The sequence below is a fragment of the Amblyomma americanum genome, chromosome 2 (assembly GCF_052857255.1).
Source record: "Amblyomma americanum isolate KBUSLIRL-KWMA chromosome 2, ASM5285725v1, whole genome shotgun sequence".
Lineage (NCBI taxonomy): Eukaryota > Metazoa > Arthropoda > Arachnida > Ixodida > Ixodidae > Amblyomma > Amblyomma americanum.
The window spans coordinates 215,250,621-215,264,298 of NC_135498.1; the positions used below are offsets into that span (position 1 = coordinate 215,250,621).

The following is a 13,678-nucleotide window of genomic DNA, read 5'->3' on the forward strand; positions in this document are numbered from 1 at the left end:
TGATAACTGGAGGGCGCCACCGCGTCGGTAAATAAAAATGCACGCATGACTGGGCTAGTCAGTGCATGGTATGCCCTTGAATGGCGTGTTGTCCTTCACTTGTGGCAGGGAAATGTTCATAGCCTGGATTATCACAAAATTTAACAAGCTAGCTGCTGAACTACTTTGTGATAATTAACTTTTTAATTATAACAGGCTACTGGTTGCAATTAGAGACTTGTAACAGTTAGAGACTTTGTCGACAAAATTTGGCTACATCATGCCAAAATACATGCGCTTGTTGGAAAGCATGCTGTCAAAGCAAGTTTTCCAGTCCACGGATCTATTCAAAAAAGCCAAAATTTGTTGAGCCTCAACGCCGATGGTAATCGCGTTTCCGAAATTCTAAAAACTGATATGACTATTACTAATGGCTGGCTACAAGTCTCTAATTGCAACCTGTTATAGTTAAGAGGTTGCCTGTTATAGCTAAAAAGTTAATTATCTGAAATTATTTAAGCAGCTAACTAGTTAACATTATTTACGTTTTCTGATGTCCGCCAACGCAGGTATTATTGTGCCGCAGAAGCCACCTTCATACCTGAAAAAGCCTATTTTTAAAAATTTTGGTTCACCTTCACTGAAACACCTGGTATGTTCACATAATCTGGTTTCCACATGTGCCTTTTGCCTATGCTTTCATGACTTGCACCTGCCTGGTAAATGTTTGTTTTTGTGCATATTTCTTCATGCATACATTCATGTTGTGTTTTTAATTTAGCATTTCAACTCATTTCCACAGCTTTGTGAGCGTGAAAAATACTACCGTATTTACTCAAGTTTAATAATGCACCTTCGATTGTAAGTCACACCAGATTTTCAAACTTCGATAAGGAAATGAATCTTCTCACTTGCAAATACCAACTTTTATTGCAACTGCTCTAACATCATGACGAAGCAAACTGTGCCAACATCTCATTCGCCTTTCTGGCAGACATTGATTCGCCTTTGAACCGAAAATCTACTGCTTTTCACAAAATTTGTAATCAAGTGCCTGCTGTCTTTGAACTTTGTCTGCGTTGGGCTTATCTGCCTTGTCAGCTGCATCGTCCAATCACTCACATGAGTTTCAGGAGGACAAATTGCTTTTACCCGATTGCATCCACTTTCCTCCTTACACAAGGTCACCTTATTTTAAGCGCTACCTTTTCTTAGCTCATTTCTTCACACCCTTGTCTCCACTAAGCTCCACTGGCTGTTTGCATTGTCGACCTGAGAATGGTCACAAGTGTGGCGAACTGGGCTTGTTGGTGAAGGTTTTGTGTAAACAGCGCGAAAGATGGGACAAAAGAAGGAGACACAAAACGAATGGTGCCTGTGATGGAGCAGGGGAAAAAAGCAAGTGCCACCGAGACGTGACTGCATGATTCGACCAGTGGGAGGATTGCCTGTCCCACAGCAAAGCAGGGAAGGAGGAAGTGGCAAAGTTCACAGGACATCATTACTGTTGGTTCATTTGGGGGCCTTACTTGTGCATCCCACTTGTGCTGTCACGCGTGCACGCAACTACCTGTATGCCTTGGTGCAACAACTGATGGACAGTTTACGAGACCCTCAAAGGAAGTTCCCCTTTGGCACATCACAGACTGTCCGAAATTTCGTGGCACATTTTGCAACTCTCCTTTCATGTGCCCATGTGAACTTAAAGAGTGGATCCCTGTCACCCATCAGGGTTTCAGTCTTGGTGAACGCCGCTGGCTGTCTTCCTTGTTGGGGTTGTGTTGTGCATCCCAGTCATTGCCTGGATTGAGAGGGATGAACTTGGTGTGCAGGACTCCGCTGGAGAGGCATGCGATGGCGAAGGCAAGCGAGTTGGCCGAGAGGGAAGTCCCGGTGAGTGGGCTTATTGGGTGGCTCCACAGGGGCTAATTTATGGCAATGGCCTGAGTGCATTCAGGTGGGCTTCCGAGTGTTCATTTTCGCGAGAATGCGTTGGTGTTTTCTGGCATACTGCACCTTCATGGCAGCATCATTTGACTCTGGTTCAGGGTATCATGGTGCCTGGATATGAAGGGACCGACAGCTAACCAAAACATGTCTTGAGATTATGATGAAACTGAAAAGATCTTGCCCAGTATTGTAAGAATTGAGCACTGCTATTTTGAAGAAATGAGGGTTTATAGTTTTAATTTGCCATTGAAAATTTCATAAAACAAGCTGAAGCATCATCCTGCAGGTGAAACGTAACCATTATTGATGTATCCTCCCACATGACTACATATCACTAAAATATTATTCGTAGAGGTGAGCGAATAGTAAAACCTCGTTGATACGTTTAAAAAAAATTGTTAAAAAAAAGTTTTATCCAGGAAAACATATGATCCAAACTGCCAAATTTTGAAGAAGTAACTGTTGAAGGAGGCACAAAGGCATCCATTGTCAGTTTCACTGTATAAAAATGTCAATTAGCATTTCTTGGTACATGATCTGAACAGATCCTTTTCTAGTGCTCGCAGAATTCAGCTCGCTTTTACGCTATTATAAGCGCTGAAGGAACTTCGCAACATATCTGGCCCATCAACAGCAATGACCGAAGTAACCAAAATCTCTTCATTATTTCCGGATGCTTTGCCCTTTTGCACCTAAGTACTGCGGGGGAGCCACCGCAGTGCCCGACTGTCGTGGTGTTTCTTTTTATGCTCCATTCCCAGACCCGGCCGGCTGGTATGTACTAAGTGCATAGATGCTTCGCCCCCCTTGCCCATATGCACTGCGCGAAGAAAGTTCGTTTCACCTCTCCCTGTTGCATCCCCGCAAGAATGCCTGTCTCGAAAGCGCCGTTTTTATCTTCTTGCTTGTTGTTGGTGGTGGCGGTGGTGATTATGGTGGTGATGCTTTGTCTCTTTGCATTCCAAAAAAACCACCACGGTAGATGACTGCCACTGCATTCCAGCTCTTCGTGTCACATGTCCTCGCGTTCGGCTAACTTGTATGTTTGTGCATGTGCTGTTGATTAATAAACGTATTATATACCACATTTTGTTGAAATTTTAAACGTAGTAGCCAGGAAATTGTGTTATGCAGGAACACATTAACCAAGAGAAATGTAGTGTAACTCTTTGGGACATTTTTAACTCTTCCTTACCATGGGGATAGTGACTGCTTTTTGTAGCTTTCAAAGGCTATTACATTAAAAATTTAATGCAATACTCGAAGACAAAGCTAAATAAATGGGCTTTTTAGACATATAACATTGAGTAACAAATTTCGCTTTGCAGCAGAAGAATTTATTCGCCAGAAATAAGATCTTTGTTAAAATTGAACAAAACTTGTAAATTAACAAGGTTATGGTTCGGGCTAGTGGGTATGCGTTATCATCCATAGCGAAGCAAAACGGGGCAAACACAAGTGCTAAACTTCGACTAAGGCTTTATTTGGTGCACACAGAATTTATACATGAAGAAAAAAACGATACCCGCCAGATTAGACAAGATAATTTGTGAACAAAAGCTTAAAAAGCACATGCAACACATTTCACCGGTTGGCATACTGCTCCGAGTCCAAAAATGCCATATCTTTCTTTGTCAGCAACAATGACGGACTGCTGACGCAGCTTTCAGGTCCAGCTCTTTCGATTGCGGCAGCCTCGATAATTTCCCTTGTTAATCTATCCGCATTTCTGCCAATCACCTCGCATTCTTCAAAACCAGGCTTGCATTTATGAGCACGACAGTGCCGTGCCAAATTGCTGGAACCGCCATCCCTAACTTCGCTATGGTGCTCGCTTAACTGCTCATAAAGGCATCTGCCTGACTGCCCAATGTACGTCTTGCCGCATGAAAGCGGGATACTGTACACTATTTCCTCAGTGCACTGTACGAAAGGGTTCCTATGCCGAATCGGGCAACTATTCTGAAGCCTGCTGTCGGGACAGGTGGCCTTGCAAATGCGGGACAATTTTTCTGGTGCAGACATATACACCTTCACTCCCACTTTTTGTGCTACCTTCTTGAGGGAGTGTGACAGCTTGTGGATATATGGCACCACCACTAACTTGCTGTCCCATTCGCCATCAGTTCCAGTCTTCTTGGCCTTTTCAGCAGGAAAAGACATAGCAGGCAAAGGGATCTGTGCCGGTTGTGATGAAACATGCTTTGATTTGCCCTGCCCACGCACATGGATGGCCTGCCACAAGATGGCACCTACGACACAAAACACAAATTTAACTTCCACATAACTGCAGCGTAAAAAATTACGAGCACGAAAAAGGGGAGAAACACATACGACACGGACAAAAGCTGCACTCACAACTGATTTTATTTCGCCAGGAATGGGAGATATAAAGGTTCCGCCGCGGATGCGCGCGCAGCAAGTACACGTACCTCGATACACGTACCGTCAAAGCTGGTCTGCATCGATGCAGACCAGCTTTGACGGCCAATTGGCAAGAGTATTGGACTCGGGCTACCCTCAGTCGATCGTGACGGCTGTTGCGGAAACCCTCCTGAAAAAGGTGAAGAAGAAGGCGACGTCCTCGAAGACAAGGGAAGTTGAGCGCACTGTGCGTCCAGAAGTAGCCCCCTACCTGCACACAGTCTCGCATAACTTGAAGAAAGTAGCGAACAGGTTTTAGGTGCCGCTGGTTTTTTCAGCTCCGAAAAAGCTCAGCCAACTATGCCCTCGCATCTCCGGTAAGGAGGCAACAAAAACTGGCTGCGGGAAAAAGCATACTAAGCCCCATGTAGAGTGCCAGGCAGGAGTGGTCTATGAAATTCCGCTGTCATGCGGAAAAGCCTATGTCGGCCAGTCTGGCAGATGTGTCAACGATCGATTGAGGGAGCATGAAAGAAATTTAGAGAGAGATGAAGATGTTAATTTAGTTAAACATTGCAGGTCTTGTCAGGATTGCTCGCCGCATTTTGAAGGTGCAAGTATTCTAGGCAAAAGCAAAGATCAAACTGCACGTGAACTACTGGAAGCTTACCATATAAAGAAAAAGGGCGTTTTTTGCGTAAGCGATACTTTTATTCATCTGTATAAAGCGGAATGTGACCTTTTCTCTGCCAGGCGATAAGATGGGTTTCACGGTGTGATAAAGTTTTGTTTTTAGTTTTTTGGATTTGGTTTTTTTGGTTTTTGGTTTTTGTGATCGAGGTACGTGTACTTGCTGCGCGCGCATCCGCGGCGGAACCTTTATATTTCCCATTCCTGGCGAAATAAAATCAGTTGTGAGTGCAGCTTTTGTCCGTGTCGTATGTGTTTCTCCCCATTTTTGTGCTCGTAATTTTTTACGCTGCAGTTATGTGGAAGCAAAGTAACCAACTTGCCCAAAAGCTCGTTTTACTAAAACAAATTTAACTGCTGTCATGTAAATTTCGGCACCATTTTCTCGAAAATGGCACCGGACCCATCGATGATAGGGAAGACCTCCTCCTTCAATTCACCGTCAGTACTTACGAACTCATTGCCGTCTGACTGTCTGCTGAAAGTTGTCTGCTTGTGCACAACTTTTTGCACCTCCCTGGCAGCTGGTGCCATGGTTTATTTCACCACAGTAGTACCGCACACGTATCAGTCACGAATGGTGGTGCAGCGGGCGCTATGAATCAAGGGCTTTGGTGCAGTGCACCATGAACTGTGTGGAAATATCGCGGGGGACAGCCTTCTGCCCCGCCCGTACTCCCACTCCGCGGATGCAGCGCTCCCGCTCGCTAATCGCGAATGGGGTTCATGCTCGAGGGACAAAGGGAAGGGACGACACAGCGTTAACACTCGTATGCTATTTATTACACTTGCAATCAATACACAGAGCGAGCCAGCTAGCTACAAAACATCAACGAGGCATTGCTCGGAAATAGAAGGCTACGTAAGAAGGACTTCCGACTTTCTGGCTGGGGCTGGGGCGCAACTTCGGAAGTATCGGCAGCGAACATTTGCCTGCGCCGACAATGGCGGCCGGGTTTTCCCGTGCGCACCGCATTCTTGGGGCAAAGCCATTCCCTAGCATTTGCTGGGGAAGGTGACCAGAGCGCGCGTTTGCTGCACTCGCTTCGCTGCCTGGAACCAGAAGTCCAGCGGCAAGGCACAACGGATCCCCGTGCGCCTGCCGCGAAAGGTGACGAGAGCGTGCGGCTCCAACCGCTCGTAACGCTGGCCGGATATCCCGAAGAGATTCTGTCCGGTCCCGCAGAATTCCGCGTAACCTACGAGGTTGTGCTCCCGTCGCCGTTCCCTTTCCCCCATGAGGGAGACTTCCCTCCTCGCCCAGCTGGTGCTGTACTGACGGTCGACGATGAAGAGGCGCGTCGAAATGGAGGGGGGAAACAGGTTTCCACATCCCTCCCTCCTTAAATGTTGGCCCACAGTTGAACTCATCCATGGAGGCCAACGACGAAGGGGCCACGAGCGTTGCGGTGATGACTGCAAGACAACTCATACAGGCGGGGTGCCGGGGTCATCCGACGAGCAGCAAGGTCACCGGGCACCCGTCCTCTTCCCGCGGCAGGCATCCAAAATTAGCGTGCCGGGAGGGTGTTGTTCGCACCAACGCGCCTTTGTTGGAAGGTAGGGGGGTTGGCCCCCCCCCCCCCCCCCCCCGCTCTTGTAGCTGCTGCAAACTGCTCGCCAAAGATTCCGCAGCTGGATGACTCACAGCCGCAAGGCAGCAGGTAGGGACCCATACAATGGACAGCAGGCTGGGGCAACTTCCCTTGAACTCTGCATATCGCTCCTAGGATTTCCAAAAGTTTGAATCGAAAACAATGGAGACCGCGCAAACTCACCATTTGGTAAAATTCAGAGCAATGCAAGTGCCAAACAATCCTATCCGGCACCGCCCAATCGCTCGGTTCATTTGAACGTAGCTGGCTCTCTTCGGTCAAAGCGCATTCGCGGTTCACTTTCCGGCATGGTGATGTTAAGCTCACTTGAGCTGCATTAGCGTCTCTGGTTCCGCGAAATTATAAATTCGCTTCGCAGCCCAAAAAATACTAAGTTCATTCGAACAAAGTCAGCTTTCTTTAGTTGAGTGAGACCTCTCGGCTCTAGCGAGGTTAAATATAAAACAAGCGAACCCGTTTGCGCGTGCTTGTGCCACGGTACGACTGTGTCCTCCCGAAAGCGACAGGCAGCTCCCGAAGAGCCTTAGGCCTACTCGCTCTGACATTTGCCGGTGCCAACAAAGGACCAAGGACAACAGCTAGAACATGACGCCACGAGGAGATACGTTTCTGCCAAGGTGACCCTAACATGAACGGCGCCTACCGCTTCTCGCAGTGTCGCAGCGCCCCGGTACTTTTCCTGTAATCACGACTGCAATCTAAATCAGCTGATTATGGCACCCGGCTCCCAGAGCCAAAGAGACAGAACAGAGAATATTTACAACTATGTGCAAGAAAAATCGGGCCACCCTTCAGACTTCCGCATTCAATCGCTTCTGGCTTGCTGTTTTCCGTGGACGTCTCGCTCGCTCTCCATGTGCGGACCTCGTAAGTTCACCTTCCAAAGGTGTACCGATGAAGTGCTCATCAAAGGCGTAGCATGCACGACAATTCTCCCATGCTGCTATTACGCTCATCTCGCTGTCAAGAAAGCATCTTAGCCTTGCTAGCAACTCCGAATTCGGGTCAGGCCTAACACTGTTCAAAATCCGGGCGGGCATTCCACGAACCGAACTGACTGTCATCCCTCGTCCCAAGAGCTTGCCACACGTTGGGATGCCATTTTGGAAATATCGCAGGGGACAGCCTTCCGCCCCGCCCGCACTCCCACTCCGCGGATGCAGCGCTCCCGCTCGCTAACCGCGGATGGGGTTCGTGCTCGAGGGGCAAAGGGAAGGGACGACACAGCGTTAACACTCGTATGCTATTTATTACACTTGCAATCAATACACAGAGCGGGCCAGCTAGCTACAAAACATCAACGAGGCGTTCCTTGGAAATAGAAGGCTACATAAGAAGGACTTCCGACTTACCGGCTGGGGCTGGGGCGCGACTTCGGAAGTATCGGCGGCGAACATTTGCCTGCGCCGACAATGGCGGCCGGGTTTTCCCATGCGCACCGCATTCTTGGGGCAAAGCCATTCCCTAGCATTTGCTGGGGAAGGTGACCAGAGCGCGCGTTTGCTGCACTCGCTTCGCTGCCCGGAACCAGAAATCCAGCGGCAAGGCACAACGGATCCCCATGCGCCTGCCGCGAAAGGTGACGAGAGCGTGCGGCTCCAACCGCTCGTAACGCTGGCCAGATCCCAAAGAGACTCTGTCCGGTCCGCAGAATTCCGTGTAACCTACGAGGTGGTGCTCCCGTCGCCGTTCCCTTTCCCCCATGAGGGAGACTTCCCTCCTCGCCCAGCTGGTGCTGTACTGACGGCCGACGATGAAGATGCGCCGCGTCGAAATGGAGGGGGAAACAGGTTTCCACAACTGGTGCAGGTGGTGCAGTGGACCAGAGCTGAATCTAATGCGGCTAAGACTTGTGGAGGATAGCGGAAGGGGCGAAGTTGCTGCCTGCGTGCACTGCGTGCAGTTGTTTCACAGTGCAGTTGTTTCGTGGTGGTTGCTTTTATTGCTGTCAGTTTCCATCAGTTAGAATGGAGGGACTGCATATCTTAGGCCACAGAGGACTAGAAGAAACGCACGACAGAAACATCAGTTATCCTGTGCAACTGCATAGCATACAGTGCAATCAATGCGTGTGCTAGGGCACCTAACGGCGTGGTTTCGTTTTCACGCCTTCGCAGTTCGCGACATTGTTGGGGTGGTTGGGGCCCATCACACGGGTGGCAGTCTGGCGAAACCTATGCACGAGGGGTGAGAGGGCTACGTGCCATCGTCAATGCTGCGTTTTGGGTGTCATTCCACAGCTGGCACTTTGTCTTCAGGCGTAGCAAGGGAGCATGGAAGGGATCATCCCACTCTCGTTACAGCTCGGGTTGCTGCTCTTCTGTCCGTTTTGCGAGGCGTCCTGTTGCGTTTTGACAGCAAGCAGTGCCTTTCCTTGTGGTTAGTCGACCTCTGACGTCACTCCTCCAGTAAGAAGGCATCTGGCTGCCTTGCATTGCTTCATGACAGCATTCAGAAACTCCTTTGTCATATGAGCATTAAGACAAACTGTGATGGTACATTTTTTTCCACTGACAGCAGTTGTTATTCAAAGAACTTGCAAGCAAGGTATTAGTCTACGAAAGAAAGTTTATTGTTACTATACTACTTCTGTGCTTTATTTGTGCCAAGCTTCATTAGTGTAGTTTTGACTATATACCGTTGCTACAGATTATTTTAATACTGCTCCGTCTAAAGTCTTACTGCACCTTATTAATGTTGCTTTTTCTTGTCCAAAGTGCTCCCACGGACACACTTAGGATGCAAGGATTGCATTTGATGATGTGGTGGCTGGAGCCCAAAGCATATCCAGATGCCATGGCACGCTAAGCTGTATCGAGTCCATGTGGTGGTGCGCAGTTAGTTGGGAGCACTGGAATTATAGCTGTCATCTGGGGTTGCATTTGAGCCCAGTCAGAATGCAGCTGCTGCTGTTGTGAACAGTCCTGCTTTGCTGCACCGAGTTGTAACCGCTTGGCGAGCAGCATGTCTAGTGGTGCTGGCTGAAGGGGTGGCAGCATGAACAAGGTCTGGTTGTGGTGTGCAGGTTGCGAGGAGTTGGGCCAACTGGACGAGAAGCTGGTGCGCATGCTTGCCTGGCAGCGGCTGCAGCAGCTGCGGGGGTCCCAGCAGATACCCAATGGTCAGTGTCCACTAGCCCAGACTACTGGCAGGACGAGCAATGGTTTCCGCCCCAGGAGGTAACGATGTGATGTGGGGACACTGGTCTTTGAAAAAATTTTTTATTAATGAGGTCACAGTTATGAAATCTTCAGGGAACATGTATTTTTGTATGCCGATTCAAAATATGTCATTTACCTTATTTACTACTCATATAATTTGCACACTTCTAATTTATTATCCGGATTTATAAAAGAAAACTTTTACTCATATTTTGTGCTCCCTGCTGTGCAAGCACACCAGCATTCACGCAGATGCTCAGAGGGCAGACTTCGGAAGATCGGCACAGCCGCATCACTGCGTCCAGCTGCGAAAGGTGACTGAGTGGTGCAAAAAAACAGGTGGTAACTTGTTTGTAAATTGAATCTGGGTAAAGAAAGGACAGCTGTGTGCCGTTTACCTGGCTCGCTCGTGCCAGTGGTCGCTTTCCCAAACGAACGGCTGCAAGAGCAAACTTTCAGTAACCTCCGGAGCATGCATAGTGCCAGAATCCGAAACTATTGAACCGTTGGCTGTTTGATTTACCGCTGGTCAGCCAGGCTGCACGCGAGGGTGCCTGTTTATCACCTCTGACTGCTGGCTTTGTGACTGTATTGTTCCTTGTTTATTGCTTTGAACTGCGCAGGCGCCGTGATGCCATCACGCGGGGAACTACATAACGTGGTCCTGGGGTGGGCGTGTGGGGGAATGCATCAAATCATGTTTGGAGACAACTTTCTTTTAGTGAGTGAGGGGTGCGAATTGTGGGGCCGACTTATACGTGGCAGTATATCGTATACATTGCATGTTATGACTGTAGAGTTTTAAGGACATTTCATTTTGTTTCATTTATGGTGGTTTAACGTCTCAATGCGACTCGGGCTATGAGGGATGCCGTAGTGAAGGACTCCGGAAGTTTTGACCACCTCGAGTTCTGTAACATGCACTAACATCGCACAGTACACGGGTTTCTAGCATTTCGCCTTCATCGAAATTCAAGCGCCGTGGCCTGGATCGAACCCGTGTCGTTTAGGTCAGCAGTCGAGCGCCAGGACCATTGAGCCACATCGAGGACGTGTTCAGGAAATCTCCATGTAAGCCTTAATTTTAGGGAAAAATGGGCACAAATTACATGAGAAAATACGGTAATTTCATGTAAGCCAATTCCTTGAGGACTTATAGACCTCCTGCATGTTTGTAAACAAACGAGGTGGCGCTGCAGTCGCTAGCGGGCTCGTGGTAGGCAAAAGGCCAGGGAGTGTCGTTGCGGAGAGGCGTTGAGCACGGGTTTTCAAGGCTTGTAGGCGCGTTTTCAGTTTCTGCGAATCACAGCAATGGTTGATGTTTACAGCTTAGTGATTTCTTGAAGTACACCAGCTCGTGTTGGCCACGTGCGGCGTATTCAGAAAAATAGTTCGCCACTGTGTATTGTATATATGGTTAGTAGTAAACAGAAAGCGTTTCTGGCGTTGATTTCTACGCTAGGCATTGAATAAAATAGGAAGTTTTTGACACTTTGCTCAAGCCAGAATAATTTTACTTCGGGACAGTAGTGAGAGGATGTGCTGGCGTTCTTTCGGCGGAGCAGACGTGCGCTCACCGTCTGCTGACATACGTAGGTGTCGTGCTGTGCGAAAAGTGGGGACAGTGTCGTGTCCCCATTCCCCTCTAGCTGTCCTGCTTAAGCGCTGTATTTATCCGCAGGATCACGCACCAGCCAGGCCGACTTCTCCCTTTGTTAAACTGGTCGATTTGGTGAAAATTCTTGATTTCAGGAAATATTTCCTTTCTTAGCCCTTGGGTGTTCTGTTTCGTTACGAAAAATTATAGCTTAATATTCAGTAGAAATTTATAAAGTACGCTTTCGAGATGCGTGGTCGTCGAAAATTGTGAGGTAATTTCTTTGAGACTTTCTTTGAGTTCAGGGCCACATTTCTTTGACCAAAGCGCAAGTGAAGAGGCCAAAAACGAGGAAGTAAACGTTAAGGGTCATTTTGTGGCCTTTCACATTTTCTGCGATTGGCATCACTCGCACCTTCGTAATTTCGTAACGCATGAAAATTTGTCGCAAACGATTCCTGAGACGTTGAAGAGTGTAACTTATCTCTCGATTTTTTTTCCTACACGTGCAGTATTATGTTCGTTATTTTTGTAAGAAAAGTTTTCACGTATCTATGCAAGCATAAGTACATGATCATCTAAAAAAAGAAGTAATAGCGTCATATGCAGAACAGGGCTTTGTGAACATGCTGGCATAAAAAATTGGCGCACTTTCTGCTCAATTATTTAAGACCTTGAGGTGACTTGACGAGGTTGTTAATAATAATTACCAAAGAACTGCACCAGGTATGGCTAAAAATAAAAGGAATTAGTGAAACTAGCGTAGCAATTTCATATTTGCACCAAATTTAGTTTCATATCGCGTGCATAAATAACGAAAACACTTTTCATTGCCTTGCCCCCTCTCAATCTCGACACGTCTGTTAGTAGAACGCCTGCGGCTGCTTCTTTCCAAATGACCTTCGCGGTCATGGACTGCATCATGAAACATGACACATGCATGATGCAATGAAAAAGCATATGGCTTTTAGCACACTTAAGGTAAGCTATTCTAAGCACGCCAACCTGACCGCGCATGAACTTGCCAGATTTCTTTCTACTCGAATCAAATAATTACGTCTGTCATATTAAGAAACACTTTCAAGTAAATATCAAATGCCATAAAACGTGCCATTAAAACATGCTGTGCTATTAACAAAAGAACGCATTCCTTGGGGGCGAGTGAACCTGCTGGTGGGGGCCCCGTGAACACCGGCTCAACGTGATAAATGCGTGCGCAGCTACATACGTGCTTTTTTTCCTTGCGCAGTTATAAGCGTACTATGCTGATGTTCAGGTGAATGAATGCTGTAACTTACATGCTATTAAGTACATTGAGTGGCAGTGCCGATCGAATCCCAGACTTCGTGCTTTAGTACCGCGGCCCATTCCCCGTTAGCCAGTTTACTAATGCGGTATTTATCGCGAGAAGCCTATCGGGGCTAATTTACATTTCTTTTTATGCTACTACGTGGATCGAACAGTGACGCAGCTGATCAATACATGCTGCTTCTGCAGTGCGAAGGCATGATGCAGCCGCCGGTAGCTGCAGCAGCTGCGGTAGGCACCAGCTGGCGGTAGCTGTTTTGCCTACCATGCGAAAGTCGCTGCTGACATCAGCGCCACCGCATCTTCGTGACGTCGCGGGGTGAAGGAGGTCCATATGTTACGTAAGTCTTTGTGGTGAGCTTTTAGAAAATTTTGCTGCAGGGAACTTTCCAAAATTCAAGCCATTGGGTTCTCTTGTAAATTAAGTAATGCAGTAAGAGTATAATTATCGTCCTGCCTATCATGGAAGAAGTAGAGTTATGTGGTTTTGAAGCTGCTGCTTCAGAAATGGGAACACACTTTTCTTCCTGTTTCTGTAGTGGCAACTTCAATATCCCATAACTCAACATCCATGATGGGCTGGAAGTTAATTTTACCATTGCATTTCTTGAAGTCAAGAAAAACCAATAGTGTACATTTTGGCAAGTTCCCTGCAGCAAAATTTATTAGATGCTCATCGCAAAAAACTTGTGTAACATAATACGGAAAGTGCACAAGGAATTGGTTGACGTGATATGAAATGAGATATTTAGAATCGGCACACAAAAATGCATGTTTCCTGAAAATTTCGTAATTGTGACTTCATTAATAAAAACTTCTAAGACCAGTGTCTGCTCTTAAAGGCACACTGATGTTCACTGTTTGTTCCTGGTGAGGTGAAAATCTGTGGTTCTTTCTGGCTCTGCTGTTGTTGTCTGGCTGAAAAACGCACACTTGTTGCTGTGATTTAAAACGAAACCATTTTTTTTTTCGCTCTAAGTCGGTTCAAACCCGGGCTGTCAAGAGAAAACTCC

At 47.3% G+C, this 13,678-nt stretch overlaps 1 protein-coding gene across 8 annotated transcripts in view; it reads left to right on the forward strand.

Moving 5' to 3' along the window:
* Nucleotides 1–13,678, forward strand: part of LOC144122137 (PHD finger protein 12) — a 148,732-nt gene that overhangs the window by 54,989 nt on the left and 80,065 nt on the right. For 4 of the 8 annotated variants that reach the window (XM_077655692.1, XM_077655691.1, XM_077655696.1 and 1 more), the window contains exons 6-7: nucleotides 1,812–1,872; nucleotides 9,625–9,720. In XM_077655692.1, coding sequence (XP_077511818.1) covers nucleotides 1,812–1,872; nucleotides 9,625–9,720 — 157 coding nt within the window. The remainder of the gene's footprint in view (nucleotides 1–1,811; nucleotides 1,873–9,624; nucleotides 9,721–13,678) is intronic. The other 4 variants (XM_077655693.1, XM_077655695.1, XM_077655697.1 and 1 more) reach the window with 1 other exon arrangement.